At 51.7% G+C, this 20,191-nt stretch overlaps 6 protein-coding genes across 6 annotated transcripts; 2 read left to right on the top strand and 4 right to left on the bottom strand.

Moving 5' to 3' along the window:
* Positions 1-524: 524 nt before the first annotated feature.
* P152DRAFT_383294 (HET-domain-containing protein) lies at positions 525-1,334 on the bottom strand (the record flags this gene model as incomplete). The annotated part of the gene is made up of 2 exons (XM_033675777.1): positions 525-801; positions 877-1,334. Coding segments are annotated over 2 exons (735 nt in total), but the record flags the coding sequence as incomplete, so codon positions are not given.
* A 649-nt stretch (positions 1,335-1,983) lies between these two features.
* P152DRAFT_465116 (uncharacterized protein) lies at positions 1,984-3,022 on the bottom strand (the record flags this gene model as incomplete). The annotated part of the gene is made up of 2 exons (XM_033680606.1): positions 1,984-2,786; positions 2,872-3,022. 2 exons carry the CDS (start codon positions 3,020-3,022, stop codon positions 1,984-1,986), a joined length of 954 nt encoding a protein of 317 aa, XP_033535802.1.
* Positions 3,023-4,280: 1,258 nt separating this feature from the next.
* P152DRAFT_262698 (uncharacterized protein) lies at positions 4,281-5,622 on the bottom strand. The gene is made up of 2 exons (XM_033674806.1): positions 4,891-5,622; positions 4,281-4,803 (listed from the first exon to the last, which is right to left on the bottom strand). The coding sequence occupies exons 1-2, from the start codon at positions 5,347-5,349 to the stop codon at positions 4,666-4,668; spliced, it is 597 nt and encodes a 198-aa protein (XP_033535801.1). The 5' UTR covers positions 5,350-5,622; the 3' UTR covers positions 4,281-4,665.
* A 2,826-nt stretch (positions 5,623-8,448) lies between these two features.
* P152DRAFT_506138 (HET-domain-containing protein) lies at positions 8,449-11,056 on the top strand (the record flags this gene model as incomplete). The annotated part of the gene is made up of 7 exons (XM_033682465.1): positions 8,449-8,524; positions 8,566-9,100; positions 9,153-9,202; positions 9,279-9,625; positions 9,665-9,905; positions 9,952-10,495; positions 10,856-11,056. 7 exons carry the CDS (start codon positions 8,449-8,451, stop codon positions 10,980-10,982), a joined length of 1,920 nt encoding a protein of 639 aa, XP_033535800.1. The 3' UTR covers positions 10,983-11,056.
* Positions 11,057-14,629: 3,573 nt separating this feature from the next.
* On the top strand, positions 14,630-15,912 carry P152DRAFT_375075 (uncharacterized protein; the record flags this gene model as incomplete). Its single annotated transcript, XM_033675595.1, has 2 exons — positions 14,630-15,650; positions 15,704-15,912. Coding segments are annotated over 2 exons (1,230 nt in total), but the record flags the coding sequence as incomplete, so codon positions are not given.
* Positions 15,913-17,177: 1,265 nt separating this feature from the next.
* Positions 17,178-20,090, bottom strand: P152DRAFT_456399 (uncharacterized protein). The gene is made up of 6 exons (XM_033679000.1): positions 20,005-20,090; positions 19,870-19,953; positions 19,736-19,815; positions 19,534-19,682; positions 18,673-19,481; positions 17,178-18,624 (listed from the first exon to the last, which is right to left on the bottom strand). Exons 1-6 carry the CDS (start codon positions 20,039-20,041, stop codon positions 17,366-17,368), a joined length of 2,418 nt encoding a protein of 805 aa, XP_033535798.1. The 5' UTR covers positions 20,042-20,090; the 3' UTR covers positions 17,178-17,365.
* Between the last annotated feature and the right edge of the window lie 101 nt (positions 20,091-20,191).

The following is a 20,191-nucleotide window of genomic DNA, read 5'->3' as shown; positions in this document are numbered from 1 at the left end:
CCGTCATCCCCCCAGGCGGCACCAACGCCCTCAATTCTCCACTCAACCATATGGTCATGGGGTAGACAGGTGGATATTTCCCATTCCGTAGTGGTATGGTGCTGCAGATATATCGTTGTACTGGAAGAGGGTGGCCGATAGTCCTTCGGCAGGATGAAAGGGTTGCAGCCCGGAGCGGTTGTGAAGACATTTGAATATAAGTGATTTGCACGCACGAGGGGCAGTGCGACTCTTTGATCCAGACGTCTAAGGTAGACGTCAAGTATGCCGAGAGCTAAGCCATTAGAACCATCTATGAAGTCGAGAGGTAGTCCGATCAATATTCCTCGGCTCGTTACTATTGAGTGTGATGCCATCTGCGATCGTTGAGAACCTTCATAACGACAAGTTCGTCCTGTATTGTCACCTGTGGTTCCCTCCTTTCGGCCATTGATCAGACCTCCGACTTTAGCAAACGCCCTTGGAGATTGAGCCAGAGCGCCAATTGGCTTCTCCATCGATCGTTGATCGGCTCGGCCTAAGCCCCAACAGAGTATCGTCTCATCCGGGGTCATGCGTATGATCTCCTCTTGCAAACGATGAAACGCACGCTTTCCTTCACCATAGAGTAGAGGCATGTTTACACCAAAAATTCCGAGTAGACAATATGCCACATCCTCTTCTCTTGTTGTTTTCCTTCGAGACGCCCAAGACATCCGCTCCGAGACTGAGAACTCGTGCAGTGGCGTGCGGAGCCGCCGAGATCGATTGGCTATAGTTTGAAGACACTCGATGCGGATATCGGTGATTTCACTCAGTATTCTCTCTTCCTCAAGGTACCTGGAGCCGTAGCCAAGGTCTCTTCCGTCGTATCTTATGCGGTCCTCTATATCAAACTTGACTTGCTGCCAGCTTGAATCAAACAACATTCGATTCTTTGGTGCGAGCAACTCTTGCAGGGTCCATCCTCTTGTGAACCATCGACTCGACCGAAACAGAGAGCCGGGCTTTTTGTGCTCATCAAGGCTTGCAGGCGGCACATCGCTCAGGTATATATAGCAGACCCGCGATCTTGCATACCACTCAAACATGGAGTTGATTGCTTCAGATAGTTCCGCACTGCTTGACTTATTGATACAACAAGTATCGATCCAGACGTATTCGATCCGAGCTTTTTGAGCCTGCTTGCAGCACCCATCGATCTTCTTGTACCCTAGCTTCTCGGTATAGTCGCTGGTCTTGAGGTCCTCAAAGGTTACCTCCTCTTTGCCCCAGGTATGTGATAGGATCGCGTACCGTGGCCGCGGGCCCTGAAACTCCTCAAGTTTCCGTGTTGATACGTTGAGCAACCGCATGGTGCTTTGCCTGCTTCTTTGGCGCTTCTTCGGCGATGCTTCGTAGATAGAAACATGGGTAAGTAGTGCTTGCTGCAAAGATACAGGTTCACTTGATAGACATTATGAAATCCAAAAAGTGCCTGGACTGGAGAAATATCGAGGCAAGAACGCCTGGTGGGATTCATTGAGGCTTAGCATCCAGTCCATCTAATACATTCTCAAGGCTGCGTTGCATGATTGCAATCTTGCTTTCACTGCCCACTGCACTAGTCCTTTAAGCCTCATGGAAAAACGGGGTTGGACGAGCAGGTTTCTGTAAACAATTGGCCAATAGCGAAATTCAGTGCTACAGTGGTGTTCAGGATGCCACAACATGATGTTGCTGTCTATACAGTGATATTACTTAGATTTAGCGTTAAATAGCTCCCATGCTGGATTAGAAACAGCCTTTAGAAGTTGGAGACAAAGGCGTAACCCATCCAAACATAGACCGATCCAACTAAGGGACCTGTCCATAGACCTATTATGCACACAAACGCCGGCGCATACGTCCCATCGTACCCGCCCCATCCAATATGGTGTAGTCCAAACCAAAACTCCTCGCAAGGCCCAGACAGCACAGTACAGATCGTGAAGAAAATTGCGAGCAAGTATTATATCCCACTCTTTAAAACCTCCGTTCGTCTCCCCCCATTGGCGGCGTCACCGGGGAGTGACTCTCCGTCACCGTGATGCTCGGCAACTGCTCCAGCATCGGCAACTGCGGCGCCCCCACCCTCACTGGCGACTCGTACGGCGGCGCATCCTCCAACGGCACCGCCTCAAACGCCTCCTCGTACATCGGCGGGTCTAGTTCGGGAATCCGCTGATCCGCCACATCCCCTCCCGTCCCCTCCGCCGTCGTCCCCGTATTCGACCGCGCTCTCGCCATCGGCGACGGCCACGATCCCCTCCCCCCCACCGCCACCATCTCGAACTCCGACTCCCCGTTCCCGTTTCGCGAAGGCTGTGACAGCGACAACGCCGGCGACGCTGCCGCCGTGTGAAACCCGTCGTCCGAGGCGTTTGTCGACACGCTCATGACACTCGACGCCGACCGTCCACGATGATGCGTCGTCAACGTCGACCTACTCACGCTCCTCTCCTGCCCATCCATCCCCGCCGCCCCCTCTAGCAGCGGCCGCTCCGATTCCGTCGAGTGCGATCGCAGCCGCGACCCGTCGTGCTGCACAACGCCGATGTTGCCATACTGCACGGACGAGACGCGGCGGTCGCGGTTGACGGTCTGGTGTGCGGCGATAAGCGCGGCGGAGTGCTCCGGGTTGGTGTGGACGGCTTCGGAGGCGGCACGGGTGGATTCGCGGAGCTCTTCGAGGGCGGCGAGGTCGCCGCGTTCGCGGGCTTCGCGGCGGAGGCGGCGGCGTTCTTCGCGGTCGGTGTTTTCTTGGCGGCGGGTGCGGCGGATTTGGTCTGAGAGGTTAGGATGCGACGATAGGGGGTAGGTGAGAAGAGTGAATGGATGGATAGGGTAAGAAAGACAACGGGAGCGACTTACATAGTGACTCCATTTCCTCTTCCCTTCGTTGTTCCTCGTCATCGACAGTCTCGGGGAACTCGACCACGGTATCCATGCCGCCTCTTTCGCCTTCTCGAGCGATGACCTGTTCGGTGTCTCTCACAGAAGGGGTATACGGCGGCAGGGTCATGATGCTGCGAACGCTCGTGTTCCGATTCACGTGGCTCGACTGGCTTCCGTCTCGATTGAGATTCGTGACGACCACATCCGTATCGTGCTCATTTCCACCGGCCTGTCCATTGTTCGCCAGCGAAACCGTTGACGGATCCTCCTGCAGTTGATCGGAATATTCGCCTCGCGTCGACCGTCCTCTCGACCATGATGTCGGGAACCGGGGAGGCGGTAACCGGAACCGTGAAAACTTGCTCGGGGCCTTCGCTTGCGTCGGCGATGTCGGTAATGCTTCTCGTCGTTTCCGTTGGAGATGCCAGCGAGTTACGAAATATAAAAGGATGGCGACGGCGAGAAGGACGACGCCGATGACGAGGACCTGGAATTGTCAATTCAACATTTACTTCCTATCGCCCGGCTGGAATCACCACTTACCACCACCAGCGACTTGTTCCGCTGACCAGGCGTTGCTCGTCTGCGATGCCATTCCCTCCCATCATCTCCCCAGACCACTGCGCTTCGTCGTGACTCTTCGGTATATGGGAGGAGCATTGCTTTGCACAGTATTTCTGCGCCACCAGGCACCCAAATCGATGATTTTGCTTGCAAGCGTCGAATCTGTGAACACAACAACGGCGGAGAACAACCTGCCTCGTGCTGACGGGCGGAGCTGACGGAGCGCTGCAACGCACCAATGACCGACCAATCCGTAGGTACAGGGCAACTGGATCACAATTCACAACATAGCGATAAGGCAAGACAATATGATACACTCGAGTGGCTGTTTGATGTTCTCCGAGAGTGTGGAACGGCCTCAGGCTCGGCCTTTGGACGGTTGTTGCAGTGAGCAAGATGGGACGACCTGGTGAACCAACATGTGCTGGAGTCCCCTGGTCAGTCAGAGTCGTAAAAGTAAGCGGCTGTCAGGGAGGCGGTGGGCTCTCAGCCTGCTCAGAGAGAGTGCTTACGCCTTATGGGGTCCGGATCCGCCACTAATTAATTTAATAGCTTGTCATTTGACACCCGAAATTATCCTTGTCCGAGTGTTATGCCATTTCACACATGTGAATTGTGAACAGTGGTTGATAAATGATATGGCCTTATTTGGCCTAACAAAGCACTGGTGGTTGAAGCTGCAGGTTCATCGATTTTGCAGATAGGTACGGGACGGAACGATTCATCTAGACCCATGGTTCGTCTTGAGACGCATCAACCACTGAAATGTTAAACCCTTTTTCACTTTGTCCAACGAGACTACCTTGCCGTACTACCTAAGAATAGAATAGTGGGGTCTACAGCATTTGCTCATGCCTAGCATTGTTTAGATAAAAGTCCGGTTGGCCAGCCATGAATTGGATATCTACACTACCGGTACACAATACGAACTCGAAATAGTTTGGAAAGCGTAGGAAATCATCATCGTGACTCATTAGATGCAGGGCTCCTTTGTTGGAACCGCCACAATGGGAAATCGATCAAGGGAATCTACGAATTGAGATCGTCATGTCCGTCCCCCTCGTCAAATAACCAACAGGAAATGGAAGAGACTGTATGAACAGATACAAAACCGAGCCTGGATTCGGCGTCTCTCGTTGAACCGTGAATCGAGCATTATCGTCCGGAAATCCTCGTAAAGCAGATATGATGTTTGGGAAACGCCTTCTAAACGTAATAGCGCCTCGAGCTGCGGTGGCTATGACGCGAATGATGCGAACGACGCGGGCTGCCAGAGTACGAACCACGATGGGAGTGGCGCACGACCTCCTTATCATTAGAGCGGTGCATCCACCATGCCAGGAACTACAACAGAGTCAGCCAGCGCTCGCAGTCAAATGAGAATCCTTTTCGAACGAGCGAAAAGGTCCGCCGTATAGATTGGAAACTTACCGCTGTGAAGAAGAAGAACAGGGTATTCATGATCCCAAACGCAAAGCTGGCCTTCAACATCGCGCAGTTCTTATTGAGGTTCACCGACCACTCGTTTCCGCCTTCTCGCCCATAGTACCCGAACGGCCCAAGATTGATGTAGATCTTCCCGGCCTCGAAGTTCGAGCAGCTCACCTCAGTTATGGCGCGCATCTCGTAGACGGCTGCAATGAAGGCGCCCACGAAGCCCAGGTCGACCAACCCGATGAAGTGACCGCTGTGTCCGACGTGGAAGAGAGTGACGAGGGCCCAGGCGCCGGCCAGCACGGAGACGATGAACAGGATCAGGATGAAGTTCGGGGTCAACTGGTTGCTCTCGACGTAGCCGTGCACGAACCAGGCGAGCATGCCGATGACGGGGATGAGGGTGATGATTTCGGAGAGGCGCCAGAAGGTATAGAGGGTGCGGCGGAAGATCATAGTGGCGGTGGTGATGTGGTTGTGTCTTGGTGTAGATATCGGGAGTGGGGTTTTCGGAGAGCGGAGGGCGAATGCGATGCCCAGCGGTGGTTGGGCGCGATATATGGCAATGTCAATGCGATGCGATGCGCTGGTTGCGCAGCTGAACCATCCGACTAAACTTGTATCACAGCTGCTACTTGTGCGACCTGCTTGGCAAGATGCGTGATTGGATGTGACACCACAAGCTGTGATCTGGTGAACCAGGCAATATCAAGCTCAAAGGCTGGATCAGACCGTGGTTAAAGGATTTTTGACAGGGTAGCGAGGGAGGATTTGTGAAGACGCTGAAGCAGAGTGAGGAAAGAAACGAAGAGAAGAGGGAAGATGGTTGTGGGACAAGTGAGTCTATATTAGACGTGCGTATGCATGAGAGCGAACGAGGTGTTGGGTTGGTTGTGATGAAGGTGTGTGAGAGGCAGTGTGACCAAGGGAGAAGTGACGTAGCAAACAGGAAGTATTTCCGTAAGATAGGTTGGTAAGGTAGTACTTATTCCTTCGCATTAAAGGGACTTTAAAACTTAACAGTTGCTCAAAAACTTGGACAGGATCCTGGGAATTCACGAGGTTGGCGGAATGCGGGGGTTGGGTGAAGGGCCGTCTGGGGTGGCTGGGATAGATACTGTAGTCCCACGTGCGGGACACCATCACCAGAATTAAAAAAACTTGCTTTGGGAGAAAATTGGTGTTGCAGCTATGCCTTGGTCTTTGACAGTAAGATCAGATGTTCTGGAGAAAGCACAAGAGAGAGGACTAAGGGTGTAGATCACCTTCAATATGGTGATCTTGACCCAAGCCATTGCTGCCCATCCCCCATTGATACCTCTTTCTGCAGCTGTTTAGCAAGCCGTCAAAGTCTTTCGTTCTAATGTATACCTCTGTATTAGCATAATCAGATCCCATCTAGAACATACGTAATGTCCTATGCTCCCATTGCCTGGCGGAAGCAAAACTAGATGAAAAGCGCCATATGCAAAGCATTATGTCAGTGGCTCGGGAGATCGACAGAACTCGCGATGCGTTATGCGGCCTTCCAGATCTCTGGATGGGATCAAGCTGCACACTCCTGGATATTGCGAAATCTAGCCCGCCTTCTATCCGAGTACCTTGTGCAATTCTATCGAGGGAATATGATGAAGGGTTAGACATGACATTGGGTTGGTCAGGGGCGGGATGCTACAGGGAGACAGCTGAGGAGGGAAAAGAGGGACGAACACGGGCGGAACAAAGTATTTGATTAGTAATACTACCATTGGTTAAGTCAGAATGTCAGATCTTGCAAGCATAAAGATAGATTTTGGTTAACTAACTAACGATAGGTAAGAGATAACTAACTTAAGTTAGTTAACTAAGTTAAGTTAACTAACTTAAGTTAAGTTAACTAACTAACTAAGTTAAGTTAACTAGTTAGTTAGTAACCCGGCATCGCCCTATACTTTAATACTCGCCCTGGCGTGCCAGTGAGATGGTTCTGTTCCCTCTCTTGCCAGTTCCCTTTTCCCTTCTGCGCTTCCTTGCTGAAGCTCCATCTACAGCACAGCCTGGCGGGATGCACCGAGCGAGAAAAACGATTGGGTGAGTCTTTCTATTACCGCATCGCCGCCTTTACTGTTAACTACTACGCAAAGGGGCGGCACGCTGTCGTGCAGAATTCGTGGCGGGTAGGCGTGAGCAGAGAGGAGTAGGAAGGAAGCAGAGTTTATGAGACTGCGAACGAGCGCTAATATATTCAGAGGCTGACGCGAGAATAAACCGCTGTAAGAGGGGAGCTAGCCGTCTACACTCTTTTGGCGCGGCATTCTTCGTGAGGCACGCTGGAGCATCTTCTCGCCATCGACGAGCCTACCTTGGCTAGTTGCCTCCTTTGGCATAGCGCCGCCAGACTTGGTATAGCGCCATCTGTCCGTACCCACCGGTTCTCCCCATCACGATACACCAAATCTTTCACGATACTAAACCTCCCGCCCGTCCACGATACCATTAATTTAGATTCTTTAATCCTTCTTGCCCTAACAAAGGGTTTGCACCGCCGGGCTTTCATTCGGTAGCGCTTCCTGCATGATCGGAATATTGCTTCCGGAATCCTGATCGTGATCATAATCCTGTATCAAGCTACTTAGGAGCGACATCCCCCGAATTCGACCAACAATGACCGCTTGGTTTCTTTCTACATTAGCAGCCATGACTCTACGGACAAAGGTCTCAGCTGTTCCCGCGAATGAGGAAGGGACGAAAACGAGGCTGGCGCAGAGTCACCTCTCTATCGTCCGAGACTGGTAAAATGCAAAGCCTGGTTATGGAGGAGATCGATGACGATGAATATCTATAAAAAGAGATAGGAACAGCTATCAAATTGGCCCCCTCTCCCTCGAATTCTTCCTTCACTTTTAGAGTTCCTGCTTTCATTTCTTAACTCGCTCATTATTCTGTTCGTACTGATGCTGGGCCTAAGATCTAAAGTAGCTTCCATGCAGAGTGTCTAGACTCTTCAAGAGACTCGCTTCCCGGACGAGGAAGAGGACGTGAATGTTCGTCCCGGAGTTCGAAGGTACAGCTATCCTTCTCGTCTGTTGCCCAGATCTCTACAGAGTCGAGGATTTCAATCACGAGGAATGCGCCTGCCCCCGAAGACCACATCGTCGTCTAACGTTCCGGCCTCGAAATGTCTTTCCGCGGCCGTATTTTGGCGTAGATACTGTCTTCGCCACCGCCCCTGATTATCTCGGTAAGTGAGGGCGGGAGATGGAGTCGCGAGTGTAGGTAGAATGTCCGTTAATCGATGCGTCGGCACAATCACGGCTACGGGGGTAGCCTTTATATGGCTGTGCTCCGTGGCTGACGGGTTTGTATCTTTTTGTGCTGAGAATTGACTGGCGCTGTTCATGCGAGTTCATTCTCCTGCCAAGCTCAACCCTCTTGCACTGCCCCATACCAGCCTTATCTGCATTTCCAAGTCCACCACTGCATGTTATCGCCTTTATTTCTTCCCAAACAAAAAAGAATGTATGGCACTATTAGTGGTTTCACTTCCGCGAGCGTTTTCAAGTCCAAGCTAGAGCGATGCGTCTCCTGAAGCGTAACCCCAACGGCGAGCTCTGTGTGACGGAAGATTTTGTGACGAGAAGATTCCCCAAAAGTATGCTATACTCTCGCATACATGGACGGATGGTGAGGAAGTAAGGTTCGAAGAGTTCGTCGAAAGTACGGGAAAGAATAAGACGGGTTATAAGAAGATCGAGTTCTGTGGAGAACAGGCAGCTCGTGATGGCTTGGAGTACTTCTGGGTGGATACCTGCTGTATCGATAAACGAAATAATACGGAGCTCTCCGAAGCTATCAACTCCATGTTTCAGTGGTACCATAATGCAGGGAAATGCTACGTCTATCTATCGGACGTTTCGATACGGAACGCTGGAAAGAACGACGGGGACGGCTTGCATCACTCGACTTGGAAGTCGGCCTTTCGGAAAAGTCGATGGTTCACTCGGGGTTGGGCACTTCAAGAGCCGATTGCTCCGGAATCGGTTGAATTTTTCTCAAAAGAGGGTGAGAAGCTGGGAAGCAAGAGATCGCTCGAGCTACAGATTCGCGAAATCACCGGAATTCCAGTCGGAGCCCTTCGAGGGGGGGCACTCATTCAATTCAGAGAGGCAGAGCGACTGTCATGGGCGAAAAATCGCGAGACTACGAAAAAGGAAGATAAAGTTTACTCGTTACTGGGGGATTTTCGGCATTAATATGCCCTTAATCTATGGAGAAGGGAGAGAGGGTGCATTCAGACGGCTGCGGGTGGAGATTGAAAGAGCATCGAAGGGTATGTCATCGTCTCATACATCTTCTCAGATCGCAACCGATGAATGCAGGAGCTAGGACACAACTGATTAGAATAGGCGATCAGATCAACGATTCCTCTATTAGCTTTAGTCTTGCTGATATCTCAGAGACAGAGCACTTTGTTGCAAGAGAGATGGAGTTTATAGAAATACATACGGTACTCAGTGGTGATGGCAGCCGTCGCATCGCAGTTCTTCATGGTCTGGAAGGAATCGGCAAAACGCAGCTCGCGGTCGCCTATGCGAAGCGGTATCGAGACAGCTACTCCGCTGTGTTCTGGCTCAACGCTAAAGATGAAGATTCTTTGAAGCAGAGCTTTGGCAATGCTGCTAGGAGGATACGACAAGAAAATCCCTCTGCCAAGTGTCTAAGCGGTGTGGATTTGGAAGGGAGCGTTGACGAAGTAGTGGAAGCTGTTAAGGGGTGACTGAGTCTTTCAAAGAGTACGAGATTGTTGGTAATATTTGATAACTACGATAATCCTAAATTGCCAGGCGATTCAGATATCAAGGCATTAGTTATCCGAAAGTTCCTCCCCGAATCATACCAAGGATCGATCATCATTACCACACGGTCATCACGGGTCATAGTCGGTTATCGCATACCAGTCCGAAAACTGGAGAACGCACAGGATAGCCTAGAAATCTTGTCGAAGGCGTCAAGACGAGAAGGGCTAAACAAAGGTGAGACAGACGAGACTTGCAAATATGATTTTAATACGAATAATAGATCCTGACGCCATGAAGCGTATCAAAGAGCTAGATGGACTTCCTCTCACCTTAGCCACAGCTGGAGCATACCTCGATCAAGTGACGATCAGTTTAGCCCGCTATCTCCGTCTATATAAGGAATCATGGTTGAACTTGCAGCAGGCAAGCCCCGAGCTAAGCTCATATGAGGATCGTATGCTATACTCTACATGGGAGACCTCCTTTAAGCACGTTCAACGACAGAACAGACTTCCGGCCCAGCTTCTTCAGCTGTGGGCATACTTTAATAACCAGGACATCTGGTTCGAGCTTCTTCGGCACAGCGACTCCGGGGATCCAGAGTGGATCCGTGAGCTCACTAAAGACGAAATGAGCTTTAATAACGCGATTCGAGTGTTGTGTAATCACGGACTAGTAGAGGCGGACTCGTCATCGCAAGAGTTAGTAGAGTCAAGAGGCTACAGCATGCATAGTTGTGTACACTCGTGGACGAGGCATGTTCTGAATCAAGAATGGAGTCAGGATATGGCGAAGCTTGCTCTGAAGTACATGCGAGCGCTATGGTACAGGGGTACGAAGAAGCGCTGGGTCCCGATCATCCATCCACGCTCAATGTGATGAGGAACTGTGGTGAGCTCTAACGAAGCAAGTCTCAATTCCGTTAATAAGACAGCAGAAAACGAGAGGGGATGAAAGTCACTATTTCCTCCATATATATATGCTGGTTGTCCTCCCTTTCCTCCTCAAGGACCTTAACTCATTCCTAGACCTTGTTCCGGTAGCAAGGTCCAACCAGCGTTGAGACCCAGACATGAGTCAACTGTCCATTGTTGAATGACCGTGTCAACACTTAGCATCCATATATCTCTGTGACCAGGTCATGGTCATAAACCTGAAAACTTAGGCAGGTTGACTTTCTTTAGCTGTGCAGAACTGTCGGTTGCAGAGAAGGCAGGTCTGAATAGGCCCCAGCATTTGAAAGTTGCTATGCTTTCAATTCCGATGTTGTTGCATGCCGTTACAAACGAAGCAAGGGGAGGCCGTAACTGATATAATTGCGGCGGAATAATGGGTTGTTTGAGCCTAAACAGTTAGAGCTTCAGGACTTAGGTCCCGTTGTGTTTGTTCATTCGTAGAAGGATTGAAGGAATGGCTTGAATATTAACATTACTGGCATGCGTGGCGTGATTCATTTCATGTATATACAACACATGACTCTCCTATGTCGACTTATAACGTACACCCTCACTTGGGAGACGGAATGCCCTGTAACCAATCGACTTCGACTTTAGGCGAGTAGAGCTCAACTCATAGAGGAATGTTGAAGGATCAAGGTAGCCTGAAATCCCATGGTCTTTGGGCAGTCTCGCACTTTGTATTACTCTCGCAATCCCGACGCAGGAAGTCCTGGACTGTTATCACAGAGCAACCTGAGAGTTTCTTTTGCGCATGCAAGGAAGACATGTCGAGCGAGCATATATCTCCGCAGAACCTCAACATGAAAAGATGGCTGAGAGGAGAGAACGGACATCACGAAGTAGCTGTCTGCTGCTTCAAAACTCCCCTATCCGCGTCTTGTCCATCCCGAGTCTTACTTCTGGCCTGTCGTGCTCCCAAATGAGGCCCTGTCCAAATAGGACTTGTAGTAACCACACAATCTTGTTCCGCATTCCCAGCCATTGGGGAGCTCGATCGTTATCGATCGTTCTAGGGTTGTTCTAATACTGCCAACAGGGTAGACCATGCACATTGGCTAGCGTGGACAGATGTCGACCACCAACCATCTCACCAGCTAGGAATTGTCCTCTCCAGAGTCCACGAACCACCAATGTAGATACATTGGTGGTATTAAATGATGATTGGGAATCACGATCTGCACCTAAAAGATATCTCGGTCCTGTTATAGCTCCATAGATTTGCAATTCGTGGCCTGTGATCGCGATCGTGGAGTCGAGGAGTCAACCAGATCAGCTCTCAGGCCCCCAAGGCTCTAGGGGATCCGCTTCCATTTTCCAGTATCTCTACATAGTACAATATGGTAGTACCACTGACCTTCCGACTTTCTAGCCTCCAGGACCGCCTATCCAGTAGCCAGGCAACAAATCCTGGCTCGAACGTGGAAGCGCTGAGTATGCGGCCCCTGCAACCCCTGCCCAATGGTTCCCGCCGTCTGATTTTCGCCAAACATAATCCAGGCTGTCAGTGAACGGCTGGTCCGCAATCAATTCTGCAACCAGCACGCAAGACATGGAGAGACCAGACAAGCCAGTCAGCAACCTGTGTGGTCAGACATGACGGCAAAAATTGGTTCTGCGTATACAAAGGACCTTTGTGGCTGAACAATAATGCAACAGTCCGTCAGCATTTGCTTGTGCAGTTGGAGAAACGACATTCTTATCTGTTGCATTACGGAATCGTACGTATGTATTTTATGAACCACTGATAACATTAAGATCCCCCAGTCGGAGGGACGCCACTCATTTCCCATGCTGTGGATTGGGAGACATCTGGTCTCTGGAAGCCTTTCTCGATCCTTTCGGCGATGATGCGACCCACACGGCAAGCAGATGCAGGAACAGACGACGAGCTCTTTATCCCAATACATAACATCCTTGAGGGTCTGAATTAGAAACAGAACCACCGATCACACCTCCTTCTTTTATATCAAGGCTAACCATGTGTTGACAAGGTTAGACTTTGAACCTTCCTGATACTGTCCAGATCCCCGCAAGGATCTTGAACCGACCGGCTTTCTGGTCTGCCATCGCGTTTCAGTCGTGGTCAGTCCGGAGTCTTCATATCCACCTCCGCATCCCGTACTTAGTACGTCGCGTCTGTTTTGCATTGACGTCCCTTAACCACATTGGCAGTCCTCGCAAACCTTTTCTTGGTATTTGAAATTTGTTGCAATCCTGTCCCTCCCTTTGTTGTGTATTTTTTAGTCCTGGGAAGGCAATTTCCTTATTCATGTTGCCCGACAGGCTTCCCTGCGGCTGAACCCAAACAGAGTCGCTCATTTGCATGTCCAATCTGCAAGGCTGTCCTAGGTCGATGAGCTGGTGCTGCATACATATATCAGGCTATACCTCCGAATCTTTGGCGCTCTCACAACTCCTTGCGATTTCTCGAAATTTTGGCATTCTATGATATTCCAGAACTGCCGATTGCCTATTCCCGTCCGTCGTTCCATTTAGACCCTTACCCACAAAAGATCGGCGAATATACAGGTCTGGGCTGATATTGATAACGGTTGCGGGGTTCAACTGCCCGAATTATAAACCGTCAAATCGTGCAAAACTCTAGGATACGGTTCGAATTCATCCTCGGACTTAGGAAGCTTGTCCACGTCCTAAGCGATCCATCTATCTGTTACGAACTCTGTCTAATATCGTGGCACCAGATGCTCCTCGTTTGACGATCGTGGTGTGGTTCCACGGCAGGACCGATTCCTATTAGGTTGCTCCTTTGGAACCCGAAGGCCAGAGTTGAAGCTCCTAGTCTTCAAGAACATACCGTAGTGGGCTCGGGGTCAGAATTCACCAATGGCTGCACGAGGGGCACGGAGCAGGAAGGTCGTTGAGAAGCAAATAGAAAAGAAAGAAAAGAAACAGGCCGCCAAGGATTTCGCCGATTCGTTCAAAAGTCGCTCCTCAAGCGGTTGGGGGTCTCCTGTACGCCGTTCGTCTACTTCCCAAACAACTACACGACCCAGTGGCCACTCTCACGGTCATGGAAGTGTGGACAGCCCCTCTCCCGGTGGCTCTCGTGCACCGAGTGAGAGCGGCCGCAGTAAAGTCAGCATCCGCTTAAAGGAGGACGAGAGGTACAAAGCTGAGGGGAAAAAGGAATCCTCGGCACCACGAGGAAGACGCGGAGGTGTCCCTACGAAAGCATCCTCAAGTACGGGCACTGGAGGAGGGAGGAACACGGCCGACCTTGCCAGTCCAACAGGATGGGAATTAATATCAGATGTCCATCGCCCTCAGACAACCGCGACGATTCGGAACATAACATGGTCAGGGATTAAGCTGTGGGTCGGCAATGGGCGTGCACCCCAGCAATACAAAGGATTTGAGAATGATTCCGAGATGTGGATGACAAGCGGGGACTGCTTTGTCTACTTCAGTGAGGAAACATCCGAAGTGGATGCAGCGCCGACGTTGCGAGTCCATGTTTCTGTACTGGAGCAGGCCAAGTCGGTGTTCTTGGTCAACTTGTTAAAGTATGGCGAGATATACCAAGAGCAGGAGATAACGCCACCCTCTAGCCGATCCAGTTCGACCGCTCCACAAATCGTAGCACCAAATCCCTCCTATCCACTGACTAAAACCAATCTCGGCTTTCTGGACGAGGAAGAAGAATCCAGCCCCTGGCAGGCAGGGGAGCGAATATCTGGTTCGACCTTACTACGCGGCTCGACTGTTCGAACGACACGGTCGTCGGCCAGTCAGACTCCCAGTGCTCGCAATTTCCGCGGTTTTAACGAGTACACTCCTCCGCTGTCTTCAGCCGCAAGCGACATTGCATCCACGGCAGCGCGAAGTAATGAACAAGCCGAAATCACTCATGAGATATGGTTCCCGGCCCCGGCGCATCTGAAAACGTCTCCGCAAATCTTACGGAGACATCATATCGCGACTAGGAATTTCATCGCCCTGCTGTACGGAAAGCCTATCGTGGGGGAGGAGTATTTGCAGATGTTGTCCGACCTACAGACGGTTATGGATAACTACTACGAGTTGAACGACCCGTCCCAGCGGCGGAACTCGGTAGATATGGTCGTGAACTATCTTGCGGACCGAAAGCTTGACGATGTTCGTGGCAATCTGGACGCCGCGCTAGGATTACTGGCATGGTGCGAACAGGAAACCGTCCGATGGGAAGAAGGATTCGTCGAGGCTTTCGTACATACCGTCGGTATGATGACCGAAGACACGATCCATTCAGCAGCATTCAAGCAAATCTCGCCTGTTACTCGGCACAATCTCGTAAATGCATACAACTCCCTCCAGCTCCGCGTGCTGAGTGCCGAAGAACAGCTCACAAATTTCGATTTCACTGACATGTACACGAACTTACTAGGAACCCAATCTGCAGGGCATGTCTCGAAAGACCATCCCGCCCTGCTTGCGTTCCGGAACTTCCAATTCTTTCTCTGGCAGTTCTACCAACGCACGTATGGGGAATGGCCTCCTCCCCCATCAAGCGCAAATCGGCCGAGGGGCAACTCTGGGATCACGCAAAACAATCCTGATGGCCGAGCGAGCTGGTTGTCCAGGACCATTGCCCTGCGATTACAAGAAGATTTCGGCGCCATGTATGACTATCTCGTGGATCGCAATGCGGCGTGGGACGCGGACGAAATGCGCCCGTCCCGTAAATGGCAGATCGTTTCAACAAAGCCACGGTCAGGGTCATTCGATGCTGATGTTGGCGGCTTCCCATTCACGGATATGGTCGTGTCCTGGGACCTACGCAAAGATTACCTCCATATCCCCCATCCACTCCCATTACTCCCGGTGTCACGGGCCTCGCTGCATGGCGAGACTGGATTGAATGGGAATGAAAAGAAAGGGGCAAAGAACAAGTTCTTGGGTTCGTTCGGAGGGTTTAAGAAGGGGAAAGCAGTAACGGTGAAGGATCCAAAGGAACAGTTCCAGATAAGTTTGGCGTTCAATGGAGCGACCAATATCAACAGGTTGGGAACGACTTTTGAAGGTAACATATTTGAATATGGAGGTATAAGCGCTTCAAGCTGACTGCTTGTATAGAAAACACCTTGCTTGACTCTCTGTCATCGTTCGAAAAGTCGCCTCAGAACGGAAACCTTCCTCCAGGCGAAGCTCGTCTCGGCCGTTGGCTTCTTCTATACGGCATCTTGCAAGTCCTGTCCACCATCTCCGTCGATGTCTCACCACTACGATATACCCAAGGCGTCTCCTACTTCCTCAGCCCGCCCCTCACTGGCTGCCCGCCCTGGCCGCCTACTAGGGATTCCGCGACACCCAGAAGAAATGAATCTCATCCGTTCCGCGCCATTGAAGCCATCCAGACCCGCAGCTGGTGCTGGACACGTCGCCTCTTGTGGGTAGATGACAGCGCTGGTAATTCTGGCCAAGCACATGTTTACGCCGACAAACGAGGCTTGCATGGTGTATTCGGCTACGAGCTGTCCGAGGAGGGCGACCAGATCAGTGAGCTAGACGGACGAAGCATCCAGCGGAGCGCGAAGATGAGTAGTCCAACTGCTACTTCAGCCTGTTTAAGCCCGAGTGTCCAGGTGGCTATGCAAGCAAGCCAGAGGAACATAACGAGTGGGGGATATACGTTCCCAACATCTCCAGCAGTGGGAACAGCACTGAGCCCAACCATGACGTATCGAGACCCAAGCGGAATTCCGCCTTCAGGAGCGACCACAGCGCTGTCTTCGCAAGAGATCGGATCTCCTCAAGCGCATACCATGCATCCCCAACATCCACACTCGGCGATGCCAGGCGCACCGCCACCAAATCCGAGCTACAACTTCAGCCATCCATATGCCGCCTACCAACACCACCAGTCGCAATCGTCGGCGCAGCGCAACATGCAACCCGCCCATCCTTACCCCTCTCAGCAACCTCCGCGGCAGCAATACGCAATGCCACCCTCCCAATACAACAGCGCCCCTCAACAAGGGCACACTCCTCCCCCAATGCAACATCCCCTTCCGCAATACTCCTCCTCCGCTCCATTATCCTACACTCACTCCCACCCTCCGCCTCCTCCAATGGCCCCCTCCCTCTCCCACTTCCCCGCCCCACCCTCTCACCCACCCTCTCCTCCCCTCCGTTCCACCCTAGGCCTCTCCCACGACCCCCACCACATCCCCCTCGCCTATCGCGAGAAGCGGTCACCACCACCTCATGGTACAGGGGTTGTCGGGAGGATATCATCCCTCGACGCTGGGCGATCGGGGTGGGTTTCTTGAGATGGGAGTGCAAGGGGAGCGGAGGAGCGGAATGTCGATGATGCCGGAGAAGAGCGTACGGAGGATGGCGAGCCCTGATTTTGAGGAGAGGGGGGATGTGTGAAGGGATCTAGGGGGTTTATGGGGATTATGTTGGTTGAAAAGTCACAGTGATAGGCATTGATGTTGTTTTGCTCATGAGCTCGAGCCGAGGAATTGATGACTACTGGGGAAGATAGTTTGGGGTTTCGGGATACATTTTTCATTCGTCAAACGACGGAGGTGTCATGGACGGCAATGCAGTGATTGCTATAAAAGGCAGCAGCTTATATATGTGTTTCATATATCATCACGCCTGGATTACCCATTGTGTTGCCCCTGTTCATATTATAAGTTATGGGGAGAAATTTCAGCACACGTGAAGAACCATCCGGTATATCCCATTGCAGAGAAGCCGCTCTGCACATGTTCTTGGGCATAATAACGCTCACCTCCTCTTCCGAAATTTGAACCGCAAGTCATCCTCACCCTCACTCTCATCCGGACTCCTCGCTCTAGCCACCGCCCTCGCTTTCTTCATAGGCGGCGGCCTCGGCGGCTCCGCCTCTGCTGGTCTCTTCTTCGCAGCTTTTGATGTTGACGCCTGAGTCGTCGATGTCTGCGTACCCTTCGTGCTCCGTTTCGATCGCTGCGTCTCGGACGCCACCGTCTGCGGCGACTCGGGCACCTCCATCGTGTCTTGATAGTCATCTTCGAACGTCAGATCGACTGTCGCGGCATTGCGCGGCGCTTCGCTCCCGTCACGTGGAGATGCCGCTGGGTGTTTGCTCTGTTGTTGACCGGTGGGTAGAGAATCCTGGGTCCGCTCGAAAGTGCTGCCCGCTGGGATCGGTGGCCTGGCACCGCTGTTCTCCTCGAAAAAGTAGTCCTGCCCCATCCCATATTCCTTCCGTTTCACTTCCTCCAGTGGCACGATGATCTTCGATCCGCGCATCGGAGCCTGCCCCCCCACCTTCCGAAACTTCTTGAAATTCCTCCGCCCGTCCCACCGGTCGTCCCACCGGTCACCGCTGGCCGGAGCTGGCTTGTTCGCGCGTGGTTGGATCAACATCTCCTCCACTTGCACTAAGCTTCTGATCGCCTCGATGTCCATCCCCTCCATCGCACTGTGTAACGCCTCCGCATCGAGTCGACCCACCTCTTCCTCTGCCTCCCGTCGTTCTCGCGCGGACTCGAGGACGTCGATCTCCACGTCCTTCTTTTTCTTCTTGAAGAGGCTAGTGCGGCCGGAGCTTTCTTCTCGCGAAATCGACTGAGCGCGTGTGCGTGACTTTGCACCCCCTTCCACGCCTTGCGCAAGTCGACGCCGTTTCATAGCGGCCGTACCGGACAGAAGCTCATCGACTAGATCTCCCTTGTCTCCTTCGACCGGGGATGCCTTTCGTTTCCGAGATCGAGTCCCTACCGGTTGAATCTCCATATGATCCACAGATTGGGCTTCAGATTCCACGTCCGCGTCCGGTACAGAGTCCGGAATGAGACTGTCCTCTTCTGGCTCTGGGACCATGGAACGCGGCTCCGGTTTATAATCATCAAACCCTGTGAAGCGGCTCTGGGTGACGAGCTTCCTTGGTGGTCGACGACGCGGTTGTGATTCGGTTTTCATCTCCACACTCTCAGACTCGACTTGAGTTTGTCGACTGGATTGCGCAGACGGCTGCGAGATATATCTCTGGCTTGGTTGCGCTATGGACGTTAGCATATACAAGAAACACAGCAGAACAGATGACATACTGGAGCTTGGAGGAGCTGGGAAGCTGGAAGGGACCTCAATACCAGCGGTCAGAGGTTTCCTCAAAACGCTGGGGTTAATGGTTAGGATAATTTCAAGCAACGCATTCTGATTTAGAGCTTCCTGCTTCAGTTCCGCCTCAACTTGTCGTTGCCAGGAACTAGTCCAGGAATCGTTATCCTTGTTTCGAACAATGACAATGCCCTTTCCGGACTTGAAATTGCGGATGCTACTCAACCCCTTTTCGCCGGCGATGTTGGCGACATACGTAATAAAGTCCTGCACGGTTGACACTTGCGGTTTTAGTTCAAACTCAAACGCTTTTCCGCCGCCCGTATTGACCACTTCACCGAGAGACTTAAATTGGGTGCTGTTCGAGAATATGAACGTATATCCGCTGAAGATGTCCGCCCGTGCCGGGTTGGGCTTGAAATACTCCGGCGGTCGAGGAATGGGTTCTTTACCGGCCGGCGGCATGTATTTCATTGGGTTTGGCATGTTGGAGAAGTCATTGTCGAGTAGAAAATCGGAATCTGGATCGGATGCATCGGCGGGAGCCTGAGCAGCTTCCATCACTGCGTCGACAAAACTGTCCGTCACAATGTAGGACCCGTTGATGAGAGCCTGGAGGCCTGTCGCAATGTTCCGCTTGTTCGAGACGATATGCGTAGTCGATCCTACAACATATTCGCGGGTAATCTTGATATCGAGGGGTTCAAGTCGCTCCTGCATGATCTTGAAGGGATCGGGGTTATTCTTCAGCGACTTGGGGTAGGAAATAAAGGTGATGACGACGGGCTGCCACTTGACACTGGGGATTTATCAGCATATATCATTGGTACTCCGCAACTGAGGAAACGTACATGAATGCCTGATCATAGAGACCGAGCTGGATACGGTGCTCATGATTCGATAGCTCTCTTGAACTTCCAGAGAACTTGTCCTCGTCCACCTTGGTACCGACTTTGGATGTGTCCGTGACTGTAATCTTCGATCTCGATCGAAGAGAGGTCTGTATTCCTTAGCGACTCGAAGATAGTGTGGTATGGACAGGACTCTACGTACAGCTGCTCCTGGGTGCACGGTCTGGACTTCGATTACTATGTGCTTGCGCGAAACGGACTTGTTGTCGATATAGTGATTGCCTGCTTTCGGTCAGAACCACGTGCTCCCATGCCACTATATCTTCGGATTCTTACGTTCAATAGGACTGCCTTCACCCTGCGGAGGTTTAGTCCGTCCGAACAAATGCTTTGTTCCTGGACGAAGCCATATTTGCCGACCTGCCAAATCGTTAGTTCGGGGATATGGAGAGATGTCGCAGCTGATATTACCTCCGAAAAGGTCGCCGGTACTCTCCAGCGTCCACATGTTGGTTGTCCGTTACAGCCGTTGCTGGATGCACGAGCAAAAGCTCCGGTCTAAAGTGCTGCGGTGGAGACCGAGGAGAAAGACGCGCTTCTCTCCAGGCGACAGCGCGCGGTTTCGCGAACTCACGTGAACGACAGTCGACGCCTGACG

Source organism: Eremomyces bilateralis, assembly GCF_010015585.1.
Source record: "Eremomyces bilateralis CBS 781.70 unplaced genomic scaffold P152scaffold_5, whole genome shotgun sequence".
NCBI classification, from domain to species: domain Eukaryota; kingdom Fungi; phylum Ascomycota; class Dothideomycetes; order Eremomycetales; family Eremomycetaceae; genus Eremomyces; species Eremomyces bilateralis.
This window is presented reverse-complemented; position numbering and strand designations above follow the sequence as displayed.

What these genes read in the sequence shown, in the direction of transcription:
- P152DRAFT_262698 (XM_033674806.1), bottom strand. Translation starts at nt 5,349, where the DNA reads ATGATCTTCCGCCGCACCCTCTATACCTTCTGGCGCCTCTCCGAAATC. An exon ending in TGTTCTTCTTCTTCACAGCG is followed by an intron (nt 4,804 to 4,890) that starts GTAAGTTTCCAA and finishes ACTCTGTTGTAG; the next exon opens with TTCCTGGCATGGTGGATGCA.
- P152DRAFT_456399 (XM_033679000.1), bottom strand. Translation starts at nt 20,041, where the DNA reads ATGTGGACGCTGGAGAGTACCGGCGACCTTTTCGGAG. An exon ending in TACCGGCGACCTTTTCGGAG is followed by an intron (nt 19,954 to 20,004) that starts GTAATATCAGCT and finishes ACGATTTGGCAG; the next exon opens with GTCGGCAAATATGGCTTCGT. An exon ending in TGAAGGCAGTCCTATTGAAC is followed by an intron (nt 19,816 to 19,869) that starts GTAAGAATCCGA and finishes GACCGAAAGCAG; the next exon opens with GCAATCACTATATCGACAAC.